A 19,913-nucleotide genomic window follows, 5' to 3' on the forward strand; every position below is an offset into this window, starting at 1 on the left:
TTAGCGTTATAGATGGTGTGTCTCCAGACCTCCCGATTGGAGGCCAGAGTAGACCAGTTATGTTGATCAATCTGGCCAAAGCTGAGATGTTGTTTCAGGGAGTACTTGTATCTTCTCTTCACACTGATAACAACACTGATAAAACCGTGTGAAACAGCAACATGCAGCAGTCTGGGTTTGTCTAGCAGCTCTTTTTGAAAGCTAGATTAGGTATCTCTTTTCAGCAATGCATTTTTCTGGCTACACTATGCAAAAGAGCTGTTTCTTCTCCAGTGAAAACAGCATAGATGTTTCAGATGGGAAAGCCGTTTACCAAGGGGCTTATAAGGTTAAAGCAATTTAAATTTATTTCTCAATAGAAAGATAAGTGCTTTGCAAGAAATTAAATAAATCAAAAAAGGAAAAATCAGGCATCATTTATTAGTTCCAGAAGCCATTATTATGCTCTGAAAGCTGGCTTTCAATATACAACATACAAAAAGGTTTGTGGAGACATGCACTTTTGAATATCAGAAAAGTTTCAGTGGTTTTATATTGATTCTCTTTAGCCAAGAGCAGTGTTCCAGGAACTCTAGAAATGCATTATTTCCCATTATTTGGAGTTTTTTAGCATTTTTGCCCTAGAACATTCATAGTAATTCTAATTCATTATTTCAAACATTATTCTTGGTCCTTGAACCTCTCTTTCTTTTCCTGATACTGACTAGCACAAGAAAGAAGCCTGAATGCTCTAAAAATTGTGACCAGACCTTAAGGATAGGCAAACCAACTTCAGCTTGGAGCAAGAGAGCAACTCTTTTAGCATCAGAAAGCCCAGAACTAAAAACAGGGGGGAAAAAAAGCAGAACAGGACATGGCGTAACAGGGAAAGAGTTGAAATAGATAGGAAGGGATACAGAAATCCTTCCATCTGTCGAGGTTAAAGGTTGACTTATATCTGTAGAGTTGTCTCTGAAAAAGAAGAGCTTTAAGGGATTTTCAGGGTTTTGGAATTACTAGATTCTCTGGCATAACAGCCTGTGTCTTGTTCTAGGTCCGCCCCCGCCCCCAGACTTTAGGTATTATCAGACTATCCGTTGAAGTCAATTGAAAGATTCCATTTTGCTCTGATGAAAAAAGCCATTCCTATGCTCACATATAATATATTTTTCTCTGTTCCTATTCCTTTATCTCTTTGTCTGCTTTGGGTTATGTTTATTTGTTCTTCTGTCTCCCTTTGCTCTTTGGTTCTGATGATGGCACTTACTTTTATATTTTTAGAATGATTTCCCATAGCAAACATAGGAGTAAAAACAAAAAAATCTTCAAAAATATAGACTAAAATTTCATGCCAATCTGTCATTACCGAATAAATCTGGAACTATTTTGCTATACTAAAATATTGTATTTCTTTTTAAAGGATTGAAAAGAAACCAGTTTTGCTGTAGCTTGATAAAATTTTATGAATCACCTGGGCTGTGGACATCGACCATATACACACTTTTAGCCCTTTGCAAATGCTAGAAAAACATGTTAGTTTAATTGAATTTTAAGCCAACACAATGTTCTTTGCATTTCTGGCTGGCTAAACGCTAACACATGGGCAATTACACTGGTCTGGTACCACGCAGTACTTCATTCAGCAGCAGCTCAATTGTTTATTTGATCCCTGAAACAGGTCTCCTGAACAAAGTTGACTGAATAGTGCAAAGCACAAATTATATATTATTATTCAATTTTTGAAGATTTTCAAAAGGTTTGTAAGAAAAAGTAATAGCGTCTAGGACAGTGAGCAGGTTTGATGTCCTAAGCAGACTTCAAATCTAATTGAAGTGATAAATTTAGATGATGCACATTTAAGTTATTTGGGACTTTATCTACTTTTAGTTACTCTTTATGACAGATTTAAGAAGGGACAATTACTTTTGGTAAATGTCACTATTTTAATTAATGTTTTAATTATTTTGATTAAGCTTATTAAATGCCTATAGCATTTTGTAGCTCCTGTGTTTCAATCAAAAAGAATTCAGACATTCCATGAAGCACATAAAATGCTATATGGTGGTGAAAGCAACATACAGAAAATCATATTTTTCTATGTGTGCACTGAGCTGGAGTCACAAGGAGTCATGAAGGATGGAAAAGGTGTTGTAACATTATGCATTGCAATGCAATCAAATCATCATGTTTCATATTCCTAGGGATGTAACAGGATGAAAAGGTTTGAAGCCTTCTGGGCTATGTTTGATGCTGTGTGAGGTCTAAAGAAATCACTAGGGACTAGCAATTCTGTGCTAGGGAACTTATTTAAATGAGTTCTTTCGCATTTCTCTTTCTCTCTTTTCTCTTTCTTTCATTCTGGATCTCTGCCATACCCTTCCTTTTTTTGTCTAAATGCATCACTGAGGTGTAGTGCAAGTTACCTTCATTCACAGATGTGCAAGATTGTGACAAAAAGGCTTGGGGTTGACTCTCATCGTACTGTCAGTTTGACGGAAGAGCTTCCTTCCACCTCCCTCTGGCTCGTACCTCTGTGAACATTAAGATCAGGAAATCCATAAACACTTTGGCAAATGTTGCCTGTATTCCAATTTCCTTTTCTGTAAAAGGAGAACAGTATCTTCCACATAGAATAGTTTGGATTGGAAGGGACTTTTAAAGGTCATCTAGTCCAACCTCCCTGTAATGGGCAGGGACATCTTTAACTAGATCAACTTCTTCCAGTGTTTTACTACCCTCACTGTAAAAAATTTCTTCTGTCTATCTAATCTCATGGGATTGTAAAAACTAATGCAGTAATCTCTGTCAGGTGCTTTGGGAACCCTTTATGGGAAGTACTGACTAAGTAAGTTCAACACATGGTCCATTATTATTCCCCTGATAGTGTTTGGTAATATCCTGGGTTAACTACCACTAATTACAGGACTTTTGTAGGTGAATCCCATTGCACTGTTATAATATACTACCTTGTCTGTATATAATCAAAATGATGTCATCTCAGAGAAACAGTTATATTACCTTTTTGTAACTACATTTATGCAGGTATTATAACCTAAATAGTACAACAGACTGAGTAATCAGTAATAATTTTTTATTTTAATGTGATAATAGCCAAGAACTAAGTAAAAGAAACTGACATGAAAACAAAATAGAAGCAGAAAACGATATATGCACATACCCACCCATTTTCATGCCATGATAAAGTCTGGAGGTGACATTCAGACCTTTAAATCCATCTTTGACTTCAGAGTGACAGGATTGTGCCTAGGCTGAAGAATGCTTTACTGTTTATTAGTTTAATGCTGCATTCATTTTAAAACATTATCTGGAGCTCTGTTGAAATTAGGGTGTAATAAAATTATCAAAGCATCTCCCATGAGAGGAAATATAGAGCATTTAGGTTATGAGATTTCTGATGCTAAAACTTGCCGACAAATTGCCTTCTGTACTGAGGGTATCATGATATAACACATATTAGTTGAGTAAAATTAGAGAGATATGGGTATTGATCTGTTTCATGAACATATCCAGGCACTGAGTTTTCACCAGCAGTGGGAATATGATTTAGGAGAACTTTACCATATGCTTAGAAACCCTTCAAAGTGCTTTCATCTACTGTGTTATCTCTCCAGGCTGGTTTTCAATGTCCAGTTAATAGATATCGTCTGGCTTCCATTCTGGTTGAGGCCTTCAACTTCCTTGTATCAAGCACCTGTGTGAGATGATTTAGATTCTTAGAGTAAATTTGCAGAAAGACTGTGCTAAATGCATTGTGTAAACACACATTTCTCTGATCCTCTGAAGGATTATCTTGCATCCTATATCTTTGTCTACTTTTGAAATGTTTCTTAAATAAGTTGAAATTGAAGAGAGAAAGTAAATGAGAAAATCAAATTGAAATATTTCTGGGCTTTTTAAAATTTTCTTCTTGTAGCATTTGACAGCTGCAAGAAATTGCATAAGAGAAGAAATCAAAGGCTTAAGTATCAAAATCTTTGCTTACGATCTACTCTTATTTAGCAATCATGCTTGTATAATAAACACAACTTGGAGCACATGACTCATAGGAACAAATAATCAAGTATATAAAACCCCATAGCTTGTACCAAAATATATTTGTTTTATCAGGGATAACTTAAAGTCATTAAATAAATATTTTGTAGTTTGATAATAAAAAGGGGAAAACTGCCTAATAGAGAATACTCTAAATGTCTGGGAATAGCAATAATACTTCTGGACTAAGGATAATGGATGTTCAAACAGTATGAAATGCTTATTCATAAACTGTTTAGTGATATAAACTATAGTTTCATTTCAGCATGTTCATATTCTTTTTTTCTCTTTGCTGTTTATTATTTATATTTATAAAGAATGAACTTGGGATCATGAAGATGAGATTTATTTGAGAAAATGTTGTTCAATTTATAATGCAAAAATGGTTCCATGGAGAAAGAATACATTTAAGTTAAGATATCCAGCTGTGAAACCAATGAAATAGAAACTGGACCCATGTAGCTCAAATGACTAGCCACAAAGCTTGACATCTGATTTGTAAATATCAAAGAATAAATTAAATACCTGAATGTATCTATTTAACTTGAGTAAATTTACACAATTAATAACTTCATAACATTTAGAACTACAACAGACAATTTTGCAAACAGGAAAGAGGCTACATTCACCCCATAATTTGCTCATAGTGAAAAATTTTAACAAGTTTTAAAATGGTGAATGAAATTTCAGGAATAGTGAGACTTTTCATCACACTAATAGAGAAAAAATGTTTAGTTTTTCAATATTCTTGGATTTTTCAAGTTAATCTTTTAATCAGACACATAACACAGGTTTTATATGTTCCCATAACAGACCAGCAGTACTCATGGTCACCTTCTCAGCACTTCAATGAAGAAAGATACTCTCCTGCTGCGAGGAATATGAAAGGATTATCTGGTAGTCGCAATCAACCACAGTTATGTTCAGCTCATACTTGTGGCTTAGCATCCCCTGAAGATTGTGAACACACCCACGACCATATCCACCATGGGCAGGAGCCAAGGCAGTCATATCTTCTCAGCCCTACAGAGAGTTGCCCGCTGGATCACCATCGTTGCTCTCCACGCAGCTCCATTCATTCTGAGTGCATGATGATGCCCATGGTAATGGGCGATCACATGTCAAGTAGCACTTTCCCCAGAATGCACTACAGCTCACATTACGACTCGAGAGACGACTGCACCATGTCTCACGGTAACCCTAAGATTAACCGTATTCCTGCAAATCTTTTGGACCAATTTGAGAAACAACTTCCTCTTCACCGGGATGGGTTTCACACTTTACAGTACCAGAGGACCTCAACAGCTGCGGAACAACGCAGTGAGAGCCCGGGAAGAATACGCCATCTTGTTCATTCCGTCCAGAAACTTTTTACTAAATCGCATTCTCTGGAAGGATCATCCAAGGGCAATGTTAATGGAACAAAGGGAGACAGTCGAGGGGACGATCATCATCATGGGCACCATTCCAAGCATAGCAAAAGGAGTAAAAGCAAGGAGCGAAAACCAGAAAGCAAGCATAAATCTGGAATGAGTAGCTGGTGGAGCTCTGATGATAATTTGGACAGTGATAGCACTTACAGAACCCCTAGTGTGGTAAATAGGCACCATGCAGATCATATATCCCATTGTTATCCTGAGGCACTCCAGGGGCATTTTGGGGATCTCTCATTGAAGACTTCCAAAAGTAACAATGATGTGAAGTGTTCGGCTTGTGAAGGGCTACCAATGACCCCTGATAGTAAATATATGAAAAGGAGTTCTTGGTCAACGCTTACAGTAAGCCAGGCTAAAGAAGCTTATCGCAAATCATCACTGAACTTAGATAAGCCTCTGGTTCATCAGGAAATCAAACCTTCTTTGAGGCCGTGCCATTACCTTCAGGTAAGAGGAAGATTTTCTTAAGATTTGTAATGAAAAGAACATCACAGTATATGCCATAATCATAGTAAAAAATACAACATCTATTTGCGTATCTCTCAAAGAATTTCTGTATGACTCATGTAATGCAGATATTGCATGAAAGTGAGAAATTTCTAGCTTTTGTCTTTGTTTATAGAGCACAGATTAAAAACTATAAAACCAGTGTAATATAAATTAGTTTCAGGTCGGTGATTGTGTTTTCATCTCTGCAGTTCACATTGAACACCTTGATAAAATCCATATATCACACTAAAAAGGAGGAGTTCTCCCAGCAGTCTGAGGGCTAGAAAAACTGTTTCAAATACATCTGTGAATGAGTGATTTTAAAAGCAGGCTGTGTGGAATCCTATTTTTGCATTCTTTTATTCCCTTTCTCCATGTTTTTGTAAGTAACAGAAAAACGGATTTACTGGTGTACCCAGTTGCTTTGTTGTGATGATGATCACTCACATATTTGCTTTTAGTGATTGGGTCACCCAAGATCATATTCAACGACCGTCTCTTGAGACCATACTATAACAACATCCTTGTTAAAAGTTACATGGGTGCCTCAGGGAGATAGATAGTTTGGGCCTGGCCCTCAGACTGTTTTTAGTGTGTTCTGCACACTTGTTTTCTCTAGCAGCAACCAAGAAGCTTCCACTTTCTCCTACATTTAAATTTTTATACCTTCTGCTTAATGCCATTTCCCACCCCAAAGTCATGCTAACGTAGCTATTTATCATGCTGAACCATGATCTGGATCGTAAAGTGACATGGGTTTAAAAAATAGCTTCCAAAATACTATCTTTAGAAATTTACATCATTTACATGGCCTAGGGCCAGCACAGTCCCATCACAGGTGACATTAGTACATGAAATTGCACAGAGAACTGTAGTGGAAGCAGAGCAGAAAGAAAGGAGGGAGTAGCTGGGAGGATAACTTCTTCAGCTGGCTTTGTCACTGGAAAAAATGCAGCATACAAATATTCCTTTAGTAATTTTTACTAAGTACAGCCTGCAAAGCCCACATTGTTCTGAGTATGTTCTCTTCTATTGCTTTTTAAGGAACTTCTCTTTCTCCAGAGCTTAACTGATTCGCACATTAACACAGGGAAATCTCTACTCCAGATTTATGTATTTGGAGATTTTCAGTTCCTCTGGGCTCTGCAGAAACTGGCAAACACAGATTAGCAACAACTACTACACTTCTGTGCAGAGCTCTCTCCCCTCAGAGCTATAGGCATCCAACAGAAATGAGTCACACTTGAAGAGCAAGATCTTTTCAAATGCATATGCAGACGTCCAGGATCAATGTTCCCTACTGAAACAGGGAAAGTTTCTCATTGCAGAGAAAGTAAAATAAATTGCAGCCCTCATAGCATTACCATGCAAACTGATTCCAATCTAGACTGACAGCTGTGGTATTTTATCATATCCAAGTACATTTTCATGTATGTAAAACAGACTGCACTTCCCTGGAAGTTTTTGATCTAACTGAACAAGCCAGAACTGGAAATACGTCATGTGCAGACTTCCCCTTATGTCTGTCTTCTTAAACCATGTGTACAGACAGTTCTGACATTACAGAGAAGTTTAGGTATGGCTAGCTTTTTCCTTACCTTTACATACTTCTACACTGATGGCTCTGGTTCCTCTATACCTCTGTTGGGTTTTGTGCTTTCCTTCTCAATCATGTTTCGTTGTTTTTCTGCCCCACTCTCTACATCTCACTTGGCTTTGCAAAAGCCATCAGGTTTTACTTTTCATTGGCCTTCTCTTTACTCCCAACTTATATTAGCATCCTCAAGTGAATGTGCAACACTGAGTTCACAAACTAACTTGGTTATCACTAAGCTTTAGATCAAGCCCAGTGACAAGTTTAGGAAGCAAAAAAACACACTTGATGCAGAGTCGGTTTTTTGTGCTTTTTATGGATTGGGATGACTACAGAAAGGAATTTTCATTCAGTAGTCAGGAAGGTTCATCAACTGGCAGGTTCATCCAGCTTAAAATCTAGGAGATATGAATTTAAATTTTTGCTTCACAAAGACTTTGTGATCTTTGTTTGTAAGCCCCTTTAAAAATGACATAGTACCCAGTCCCTATTCATAGGGATCCTATAATGGAAATCTGTAAAGACTCAAGTGCTCAGTTACTACTGTAAGGAATCTATACTTTTGTCCAAAGCAATAATACAAGGAATTCTATAAAAGGAATATTCTTATTACAAAATATTAAAATAAAATATGTGTCCTGTCTTATTAGAATATGCCATTCAGCGCATATATCTTTCAGAGTGAGCAGCTGGCTTATTCACTAGCCCAAGGTCAGCAAACAAATTGAAGGGACCCCATTCTGTCAATGTCATAACTGAATGCCTGGTTTTGAAATTTCTACTTTGAGGGATGCTGTGCTGTCACACTGTAATCATTAAAACCAGAGATATGTCCCATTATTAGCTCTTCCATGAACTTTATCTCTGACCCAGGAAATGTAATTTGTTAATCACTGCACACTTCAGTTGCTCTATCTGCAAATCTGAGGAGGCATATTTAACTTTTCTTATGGCAGCGCAAGAAGCATCACTGAATAATGATTGGATAAAAATAATCATTAGGTTGAGAAACTAAGAAAGGTAGAGAAACATGTCAGGATCCCTAGCCAAAAGAGTTTACTGCCTCACTTCAGAGTACATGGCAATGAGAATTCAAGGGATTATGAAGTTGATTATGCAGCAGCAGATTTCCCTGAGGTGCACAAGTGAATGGATTAGCATAAAACCCCAAGGCTCTTCACGGGGTGTCTGTGTTTAAAGTATTACAGCACATGATATTAAAAGACATTTCTCCTGACTGATGTCAGCTATATATTTTAAATTCTTTTAAAAGCAAATCTGTGAAATTATAGTCCTTCAATGATCTTATATATGAATACATAAACATAGAATAATAAAGATTAATTTTGTATGTTTATATATTAATATTATCAATTTATAATATATACATGAGTTTTGTTCTGCTGCCTAGTTATGTGAGAATTCAGAATAGCCAACTCATTTTCCTATATACTGGTTTTCTTCTTATTATTTTTTTCCAATACCTGTACAAAATATTGCTACTTCTGTTTTCCACTGGAGAGTTTTGACATGCAGAGGCCTGTGCTTGAGACTTTGTTTTCTCTCATATGTTTGTGGGCTTCCATTTTGTCTTCCACCATAATTACTGAGCTGTTTTTTTCTTCAAATTGAAACTCTGAACAATGAATAAAGGAATTTTCTTTCTAAGAAGGAAGCTACTAACAAATTCACAAATTCCTGGAAACAGGAGATGAGAAATGAGGTTTTGAAGGTGTCTGCACATTACATGCTTCAGTCATGTCCTAGAGTTGAACGCAAGTATTTCTTTAACCTGGTACATCTTCAAGCTTCATCTCTGGCTGCTGTTTTAGGGTTTCACATTCCCTTCTCCTCCACACACAGTCCTTGGCACTGGGGGTGCGCTGATGTAAGTCAGAGGTGATTCAGTCAACGTGCCTTCTTCCAGCATGGATGGTCATCTAATCCTAAAGTGGATGGTTTAGGAGAACTAAATTAGCTGAAATAAAGCTCTATAAAATAATGATTATTTTTCTCAAATTCAGATCAGATTTTCGGCACTCCTGCTACAATGGAGGTGGTGGGAACATGCAGAGAGAAGGGACAGGGGAAGAGTGGGAAGCCAATTTAAGGGGGGGGGCTGTAATGTCAACCAGATGGCCAACTAGCACCTCAGGAACAGAGGGCAACCATTTGTAACTGTATACTAACAGCATTTATCAGATTATATCTTGTGAATGATTAGCAACAGTTATTATGCACGGGCCTTTAATTTCTATTTTGAATGCAGACAAATTGAACTTTTCTGGGTACCAAACATTTCTGTCATCTCACTCAGCAGGCAAAATAGCCCAAGTTGATCATATGTGCAGTAAAGTGCACTTTTGTATAGTTTTAGCTGTAGTTGCTGCTGCTGTTTTCCATGTCATTTTAATTTTAATATAAAATATTTTAAGAAAAAGATAAATGAGCTGTGAGATCTCTTCTGTCTTCATCAGCTGTTTTGGCTAATTAGGTTCCACACGTGTACAGTCCAATGACTTTGATTAATTCCACTCTGATATGAGCACTAGCAAGGAGCAAAGATTTTTACAGAAAAAAATGGATATGAACTAGATAGCTGTGTTAAAATGATGAATACAAAAGTGTCGCTTCCAGTTTCCAGGACTAAAACAACTTTAAATGCTAGTCAAAGAAAAGTAATGCCTACAATAAAGCCAAAAGATAGGCAAGAGCATAGCACCCACCATCACTGTAGTTCTGGAGCACAATGCTATGTGTCACTGATTAATATTCCTTCCTCACCCATTCAACAGCCTGTGAAGCAGCAAGCAATCGAGGTAAACATACCACAAGGTACAGTGAATGAGTCAGCACCAAAAAAAGAAATAGCATGTTGTTCTAAAAATGGCTTCAACCCACTCCTGTCTTCCTAGTGCATTTAAGTACTAGCGTCATCCATTACAGCAAAGGCACTGCTAAGCATGTGGGTAATAATGTCAGCTGTGTACTCTACAGAATGAAAGAAAAGCAGAGTTGGTTTCTTTAAAAAAGAAAAAGAAAAAAGCAGCAATTTCAAAAAGGGTCTTTGCTGATTTAAGCTATGCCTACATGGAGAAAAGCTTTGAGGAAGAGCTAATTGATAAACAGGCCTTTAGCCCTCAGTTACATTTTTCCAGGAACTCTCCTGAGGACAGGACAGATTCCGAAAAATGAAACTGTTGCCCTTGTGAGGCACATTACTGCTTTTCACTCTCTCTCTGCTTTGCAAGGATGGATGGATTTGAACTCAATGCACTTTTTTCAGCACTTCATCTTTGTGAAACTAGATTTTATCTTTTTTCTTGACATAAACCCCATATATGAACTACGGAAGCTGCATCCAATACTCTACCAATGAGTGCACAGTGTGGAGTTAGATAGAGCTAGCAGATTTTTTATACTCTCATCCAAATGACTATCACCCACACTGCCTTCACAATGATTTATGACCAGCCACCACTCAAGAACTAACTGGGTTGTTTCCACAGCAGGAAAAGCTAGTATAGACAGTAGGGTAGCAGGGTAGTCTGCATGCTGAATCAACATGGACACATGCTGTACCATTTTGTTTTCTTCAGCCCATTACCGCACCCGAGGGTGTCTCAGCTACCCCTATGCCCTCCTGGTCAGGAGTGAAGATGTGCAAGAGAGACATAAAATGCCCAGACAGTAAGGGAAATGATGGGACAGGTAATGTCCCACAGTCCATTCACAGTGTTAATGTCAACCTGAAACATGTTGTGGAACATTAAATTAAAAGGAGCAATAAAGCTGACACCTCCCTGTATTTACAGAATGCTGATGGCTTTGTGTATCACAAATCCAGTAATATTTCTTAAATACTCCTTCCAAGGTAAAAAAAAAAAGGAACAAAATAATAATTAAAAAAATACATTCAATCAATGTGTAAAGCTCTGACCAAACATCTGTCTCAAATTGCTGGTGTCTTGAATTGTGTTAATCAGTGATACAACAGTACCCTGCTTCCATGCCCATGTACTCTAGGATCCTTATACTGGATGAAATGAATTGCTGAAACTTTTTTCCAAAAAACCGTAGAAAGATTTCAGAGTTAGTGTTTTCTTAAAGCTGCCAAAAGAAGTCCCTATTACTGTGGAAATGTCAAAGCTAGGAGTAGAAAAGGGAGGCCATGATCCCACTGCCCTTTAATCAGGGAGAATTGTCCTCCTTTATAACATTAGCAATGTATTGCCAAATTGTTTTTCAATGTTCACTTCACTGAAGCTGAAGGCTGACCTTTGCAGTTGTTACTCAAAGGTGTCACTGGTTCTGAAGAATTTTCAGGCAGGAGTAACTTATTATTTTATACACTCAGGCTAGTTGCATCTGTCAAACAAGACTGCCAGGAACATGCACTCAAGGCTGTAATGACTGCACACTCTGCTAGACCACAGGCTTGCTGCCTAGGAGAGACCCAGCTCCTCTCCTGAGCAGTCCATGCCATTTTTCCTGCAAGGAGATAACTGTAAAAAAGTGGTGAAGTATTCACAAATATTGCATTGGTTTGTTTGTTTGTTTTCCTTGCCATATGGTTTTGGCTATATTACAATGCTGTGCTTAAAGGTTGTTTTTTAAACTGGAATTGCAGATGTATTTACATGGCTGATTGTCTATATGGACAAGGATCCTGGTACTTCTGGTAGGGAAACATCTTTTGAAAAGTGTGATTGTAGTTAAGTGTTACATAGTAGCTAGACAGAAAAAAAATACTCATTGTGCTCTGGAAGCTAATTAATTACAGTCCTCTGGAGTTAACTATGCAAAACTGTCAATCATTAGTTAAAATCAGAAAAATGGATGAAAGGCAAATATATATATATTTTACAGCCTTTAAAATTATTTAATTTTAAAAGACATGCACTGTTTTTTTCAATAGTAGACCTATAAAAAATAGAAAACAAGAAAAAAAAAGGTGATATAATTTCCTTCTTACATTAAATAAAACACTATTTACTACAGGCCACTTTCTGGATCAGCCCTGGGTATGCTGCATTTTTGCCTCTTACTTTATACTTCTGAGACCTTGAATGATCTGTGGGGTCTTGCCCCACTCAGGAAAACTTCTAGTTAGCTTCAGTTGCTGATTTGGTAGTCCCCTCAGCCTTGTCTGCTGCCTATCAGTCAGGCATCCCAGCTGGCAGGTATATTCCTGGCTCCCCTTTATCTGTAGTGAGAGACGAGCTGCAATCCAATTTATGTCTTTAACCTTTTGATGCTTGGTTTTAGCAGAATTTGCAATTAATTCAATTTATAGGGAAAGATTTAAAGGAAAATGCACCTATGAGCTAGCCCCAAAAGGCAAAGACATAAGAAAACAAACTCTGGATGGATGACTATGGCAAATTAATTGGCAGAAAAGATACATTCTGTGGCAAGCATACAAAGTTCCAAGTTGTGAACTTTGTTGTTTCTATGGACTTCCATTATTAAAACAATGCTACCTTATGCTATGAAACTGCATTGTGTCAGGATAGTTTCCTTGGCACTGCATCCTGATCCTCAATACTGTTATGTGGCTCAGCCTGTCTCAGGCATTGTTTCCATCCAAGCCAGCCAGTATTTACCTAAGTACTATTGGTTCGGGACTTAGCAGAGACCGGGGAATGTTCGTGGTAGCCCCACTGTTTTGGGGGCAAAGGTTGCTCCACAGCATGGGTGTGGAGTGCTGCAGGGCAGCTGACCTCCAGGCAAGATGGTGGGTCTGCGTTTACTGATGTATGCACAGCCCTGACATAGTCACCACACTGTTTTGGATCCTTCTCTCTCCCTAGTACTTATGGTCATGCAGCAGCACAGCAGGTTGGGCCAGCTCACCAATTCAGCTGAACATTTACCTTTACTTATCTTTATTACTGTTGTTAGGGTAGTTTTCCAGGAAGCACTCCAAGTCACTTGACCATTACTAGCATTGCTTGAAGCGTTGCATATTGTTTAAGGAAAACCTACCCCACTGAAGTTGATGGTAATGTAATTTTAAAGTGGCTTAAGCTGACCACAAAGCAGCATCCTGGGTCACCTACCAAAGGAAATATGCAGCCACTGGAACCCAGGTTTCTTGGGTGAAACCCTACTGGTTTTGTGTCTTAGACTGAAAGACTATAAACAGGTTCTTATTTAGGAACAAGTCAAGCCCTCCCTTCAGCCCAACCTCACATCAAAGTTCGGGCACAAGATCTCAGTGAGCTCCGGGCTTAAAGACAAGCCCATGACCTCCATCTGACTGTACCTTGCTCTACCATGTCAAAATAGCACAGAGTCCTGAGGGTCCCAGAAAGACACAGAAACGTAGCAGCAAATTTGCAGGTGGCTGAACTACAAGAATCTATGCATCAATATGAGCACAGACAGTGATGAGGTGGGAATTTGGCCCACTTTCATCCAAGCAGTATAAACAAAGTTACAGAGTCCTCACAATGCTAATGCAGTGTTTATCCATCCTCAAATTCCAATTCACATGATTTCTGGAGAACCAGTTAGGAAATATAGTGCTGGTTCTTTTTTTTTTTTTAAATTCATCAGTGTTGAGAGATGAGTTATAAAGCACTATTTAAGTGAAAAGAACACAGTTCTGTAGAAAATACAGAAGTGATGACTAAGCAATCCTGAGTACACTGGACAGAAATCTTTCCGTCAAGGATCGCTTAGTGCAGCTTTGCTTGGAACTACACATGAGAAACTAAAATCACGCAGTAAATAACCCTGAAAATGATTACCTATCCAAACATCTCCTAGCTGGAATATTATGTTTGTGTTCTGTGATCTGCATAAGTGTCCGGTCTGTTACCGACTCCTGAATTCCTGAAGTCAAGTTATTTTCTACGCAATGTAAAGCGTATGTTGTTTTGGGCCTATGCGATTTTCCTTCCTCTTCCTGTAATACTATGGCTGTTCGTAGCAAAGCCTGGAGAGAATGGCAAGGTAAAGATGACTCTTGTTTTCTCAAATTAGCTCCTGCCTTGATTGTCAATGGCAACAGACTTTTGGGAATGCTGCAAGAACTTGTTTTGCTTCTGAGTTGCCAAGGAGTTCAAAGAGTAGAGTGTGGCATGTGAAAATTAAAGCTAATTATGAAGGTTGGCATTTTTAGTGGCGAGGAGGAGTCCCTGGCGTGTTTTGCAGAGATTTTTGAGTGGCTTCATTGTATAATTCATGTTCTTTGAACAATGAATCATCACATAAAAAAAAAAAACATCGAAGAAACAAGTCAAAACTGTGCACTGAGAATGGCGGTGAGTTGTAGGCACAAGGTTAGCTACTGAGGAAACAAACTTCTCTTTTCAGATGCTGCACTGGCAAAAAGCCAGACCTATAGGGTCTAAAGTCCGCAGACAGGAAACAGAGGAATGTCTTAGTGTCATTAACTTCAGAAGAAAATTCTTGTAATTGGTCTGTGTTCCTTCTTCAGAAAAATGTTTGAAAATACAGGAGGACCAGCTCCCACCTCCCACTGTAATATCAAGGAAAGTTTCTACCATTGCAAAAAATCATCTGTCTGCCTTCCAAGATTGTCATTTACTTTCATCTACTTGCAGCTGTGCACAAAGGCTATTTTTCTGAGGTTCCTTGAAGAAGACATGATTTAAGACAAAACCTCTTACCTGCATTTCAGATTGTCCTTTTTTTTTTCCTGCCTCATCTTCTTGACCAGGCTGAGAAAGCATAAAATTACAAAAATTTTTTTCTCTCTTACATACTGTTTCATATCTTATCTTTCTTCACATCATCTATAGTCTAATTTCATGCACAGACATCTTGTGCTTCTAGTAAAATGTGAAATTTATATTACTAAAATAAGATTTAGGTCATAATGAATATTTCAGAGCATTTTACATCTGCATGCTAATTAAATTCACAGGACTCCTATGAGGTAGGTAATCCTCACTTTAACCTTTGGGAATGAGAAATATGAAGAAGTGATAGTCATGTCCCTCAGCTGAAGTCATATGTTTAGAAGTGCTTCATTTTAGATAGTAAAGTGTTATGCCAGGTTTTAAGCCGATCAGCAGTTTAGTGGTGGAACACCTTTAAAATTCTGGGAGCAAATGCCATAGAAGTGGGTAGAACAACAGGAGCAGATCTGTCTTGAAATGTTAGTTGCTGTTGCCAGTTTGACTGCTTTAGCTAAATCCTAAACGGAAAGAAAGTAAAAAAAAAATCAAGTTGAGAGGGGTCAAAGTCCAGAAGAATTAATATTTCATTGTTTCTTCCAGTTTTGTCATTAGTATTGCTTAGATACAAGGTCACGTATTCACACTGCTAGAACTAGTTCTAGGGAACCTAGATTACCTATCTCTGATCAGATAGGTATAAGGAAAAACTTTTTCTCCCTGCATGTAGCTAAACACTGGAACAGGTTGCCTACAGAGGTTGTGGAGTCTCCATCTTTGGAAATGTTCAAAACCCAGTTGGACACAGTCATATTATCATAGAATATCCTGAGCTGGAAGGACCCATGAGTATCATCGAAGTCCAACTCCTGACCCTGCACAGGACAGCCCCAAAAATCCCACCATGTGCCTGAAAGCATTGTCCAAATGCTTCTTGAACTCAGGTGTGGTGTCATGACCACTTGCCTGGGGAGCCTGTTCCAGGGCTCGACCACCCTCTGGGTGAAAAACCTTTTCCTTATATCTAACCTCAACCTCCCCTAACACAGCTTCATGCCATTCCCTCAGGCCCTGTCACTGGTCACCAGAGAGATTGGTATCTGCCCCTTCTGCTTCATGGGGAAGCTGTATGAGGAGTGGCTGAGGTCACTTGGCTTGTTCAAGGGGAGACTGAGACTTCATTGTGGTCTCTAACCCTTCACCATCTTTGTAGCTGTCCTGGGCAACCTGCTGTACCTGACCATGCTTTGAGCAGAAGGCCAGACTAGAGAACTTCAGAGTCTCTTCCAACCTCAGTGATTCCATGACTTCTAGTTTGTTCTGGAGGTTTGGTGAATCCATACCTGTTTGCCCTGACAGCATGCTGTTGCTTTGTAAGACCCCAGCCACAGAACCGCAAGCTCAACTGAGAGTATTACTTAAAAAAAAATACAAGACTCCAAAAATATGCCCACCAAACTTTTGCAGAGCCCTAGGTCCTTTTTCTCAGGAGATATTTTTACTGATAATAAGGGAGGAAATAGGAATCTTGGCAAAACCTTAAAAGGGGTAACATACAACCAAGACAAAGCATTCCACAAAGCACTGACTTAGCTCATGCTAACATTGGCGTGCTTCCAGGCTGCCCTTTTGACTGACAGCTGCTACCAGCCTATGGGGCTGCCCCATGAGGCTGCAGACCTGCCGTGTGAATTCCAGGGCTGCCATGTGAGCTCCATGAGCCCTCCCCCCTTCCTGCACACACTTGAACTGGTTCCAACCCAATAATTACTATAATAATGCCGTGTCTCACATGCTTACGGACAGAATCTATGCTTTCTGAGAATCAGGGAACAGACTTACTGCTGAAGTCCAGTCAAAGGTTCAAAATCCTCTTCTGACAGGTCTTGTCTGAGCACAATCAGTACACCCAACAGGAAGGATAGAAACATAGAATTGTTTAGGTTGGAAATGACCTTTAAGATCATTGAGTCCAACAGTTAACCGAGCACTGGCAAGTCCACCACTAAACTGTGTCTCTAAGCACCTAATCTGCATGTGGTATAGATAAGTACATGCAGGGATCTCTAAATAACTCCAGGGATGGTGACTCAGCCACTTCCCTGGGCAGCCTGTTCCACTTTAATCAAATTAAAACACAGTGTAAAATATATGAAATAATAAAAGAAGATAAAGGAGAACTATGCTAATACAAATGTGTACTGTTTCTATATAGGGAGATATAAATAAGATGTAGAATAAAATTCAGAAATTATCACTTTCATGGCCATTAACAGGTCATGTGACTAATTAGGTATTTAGCCAAAAATTAGTAGTAAGGGATATTTTAAAACATGAACTTCTAGCAAAGAACAAAGATAGTGACATTTCTTCTAAAGCAAGGAAATTTGTTTTTATAGTAACAAAGTTTCTAGACTACCTGCTGTGAGATGACAGTTCAGTTTCTTTCTTAGCCTGTACAAGGTCAAATCCCATCTTCTCAGTTCCCCAAACTACATTCTGAGCAGCAGGAGGTACGTCAGTTTGGAGCAAAGGTACTTGTTTCTTTGTTAAGATGCTCTACAAGTTTTATCCAAACATCCTTTTACATAAAACTCATGTGAGTTTGACCTAGGGGCTATAACTAAACTCCCTCCTTTCGGGTAAGTGCCCGGATCATGGAGCTGCGTCACACTCTGTGCATGAAGTCCCTGTCTTCTAACTAGTCGTCCCCAGACAATCTATGAGTTCTTCATGAAAAGGCCATGAGTGACAAAAGAGAAGAGTATAGCAGTTTATTTATCAACCCTAGATCTTCTTCCTGAGCTCTCAAAACATTATTGATTAGAAGGTTAGCAATGTCTCCCACTTCCACAGCTGTTTCATCATGGAAGGAAAGAATAAGGCTGCTGTACTTAGAAAAAAAAAATCTGAACTCTTTCTTTGGAAGATGATTTTAGGCTGTGAATGGGAAATAACAGAAGGGCCTTTCTGCTGCCTGTAATCAGATACGATAAACACAAGAAAGGAGCAGCATTTGAGATTTTTCTTCACTCTTTACATTTTGATTGCTAACTAAAGGGACCTTTTAGATACTACTCTGAAGGAGCTAACTCTCTTAAATGTCTTTATGGGGAATTTAGAGTCCTACCTCAGGTTCTGAAGTTCACTCTCAGATCAGCTCCATAACACATAGTAAGAGTTAGGTACCAGGTGCTTTAATAAAATTGGCCCTAGGTGACTAATGTACGCTACCAGAATGAATCAGTAGCAGAACAATTGAAAGATCTAGAATTTTCTGAGTTTGGTACTCCTCACAGCAACAGTCCATGAAATTTATGGAAGAGACTCATCATTCTCTGTAATTGTTATAACCATAGCAGCAGTCAGACCTTGTCAGCTCGTTGTTCTTGCAAAAGGAAATTCATATGGTAATATGCAGGCTAACTCCTCTGTGGGTAGAAACCACATATATAAGGATTCATGTTAACATCTAGAACAGAAGGAAGGCCTTTTTAGGCATTATAAATATCAGCACTCATCACTGTACGCAAGTCGATAATTAGAGTAATTATTCCAAATTAGCAGCTGCAAACCCTACAGATGGGAATTTCAGGGGCTAGTAGCTGTTGTAAGAAAGCATTTCTTCAAGCTGCGAAGCCTTTCCATATTTTGGAAGATGTATGTTCAATGACCCTCATTACGCAATGTTAAACATTTTTGTTAATATTGCAAAATAAAAATCTTTCCTGCACTAGAATAATGCTTCTGCTTTTCTTTAAAGCTATATTGGGTCTGAGATGGCCTGGATTTGGAAAGATTTTTCCAAGTTCTTAACCTATCAGCTGAAGTAAATGAAGAACGAGGCTGAACTGGGACTCATGTTTTGCTTCTATTCTCAGTCCATGAGGAAAAACAATGTCAAGTACCCTTTTGTTGGCTTTCGAATACAGCAAAAAGACTCTGACTGTTCTCCAAAACTCTGCATGAAACCTTCTAAGAGAAGACATTGTCAAACTTGCTCACCAGGTTCCAGAATCATTTCCCCTGTGTTCATAATATTGTGCTCCTTTGAGTGGCTGAAGGGAAAAAACCAATCAATCAAACAATCCACATATTTTAATTGTGAACAATGTTTTTCCAACCATAAAGGCTTCTATGATAGCAAACAAGTCGGTCTGATTAGAAAATGTTTCTCGATGTCTATGTATGTACCACGAGTACATCACAAGCACAAGTGGAGCAGGCCTTCTTCAGTTTTTAGCTTTGGTCTTTAGTTTTTTTGTGAATTCATTTAACTTTTGAATACAGAAAGCAAAAGAACTGTAATCAACAGAAACAGTAAGGCATACAACTGTAAGATTTGTCCTTATCACAGTGAAGAAGCTTAACTTTTTAGATACTTTAATGTAAAAAATCAGTCATTCCTATCTTTTAAAGTAAGATTTCAACTTCAATCAACAAATACGCCTGTATTTACTCATTTAAATCCAGTCCTTATCTAGTTATTTGAACATGGAATTTCAGACAAAATAAAGTTGAGGAAGTAATAATTTTCTGCATTTGAGGAAAAGGTTATTGATCCATGTATTTTTAAACTTTCTATTTAATTATCTTTGAGGTAAAATGAAGGGAAAAGTTTCAAGCCAAAATAATTATTCTATGAAAAAGTTTTGAGTTGTTTGAAAAGAAAATGAATAGTAAGACTGAACATGATAATTCAGCTTTAGCGCT

General features: G+C 38.3%; 1 protein-coding gene across 11 annotated transcripts in view; it reads left to right on the forward strand.

Moving 5' to 3' along the window:
- DLGAP2 (DLG associated protein 2) overlaps positions 1-19,913 on the forward strand; it is a 402,991-nt gene that overhangs the window by 309,670 nt on the left and 73,408 nt on the right. For all 11 annotated transcript variants that reach the window (XM_027690133.1, XM_027690134.1, XM_027690136.1 and 8 more), the window contains one exon: positions 4,846-5,915. In XM_027690133.1, coding sequence (XP_027545934.1) covers positions 4,846-5,915 — 1,070 coding nt within the window. The remainder of the gene's footprint in view (positions 1-4,845; positions 5,916-19,913) is intronic.

The sequence above is a fragment of the Neopelma chrysocephalum genome, unplaced genomic scaffold (assembly GCF_003984885.1).
Source record: "Neopelma chrysocephalum unplaced genomic scaffold, ASM398488v2 Primary Assembly neopelma1_80b, whole genome shotgun sequence".
NCBI classification, from domain to species: Eukaryota; Metazoa; Chordata; class Aves; order Passeriformes; family Pipridae; genus Neopelma; species Neopelma chrysocephalum.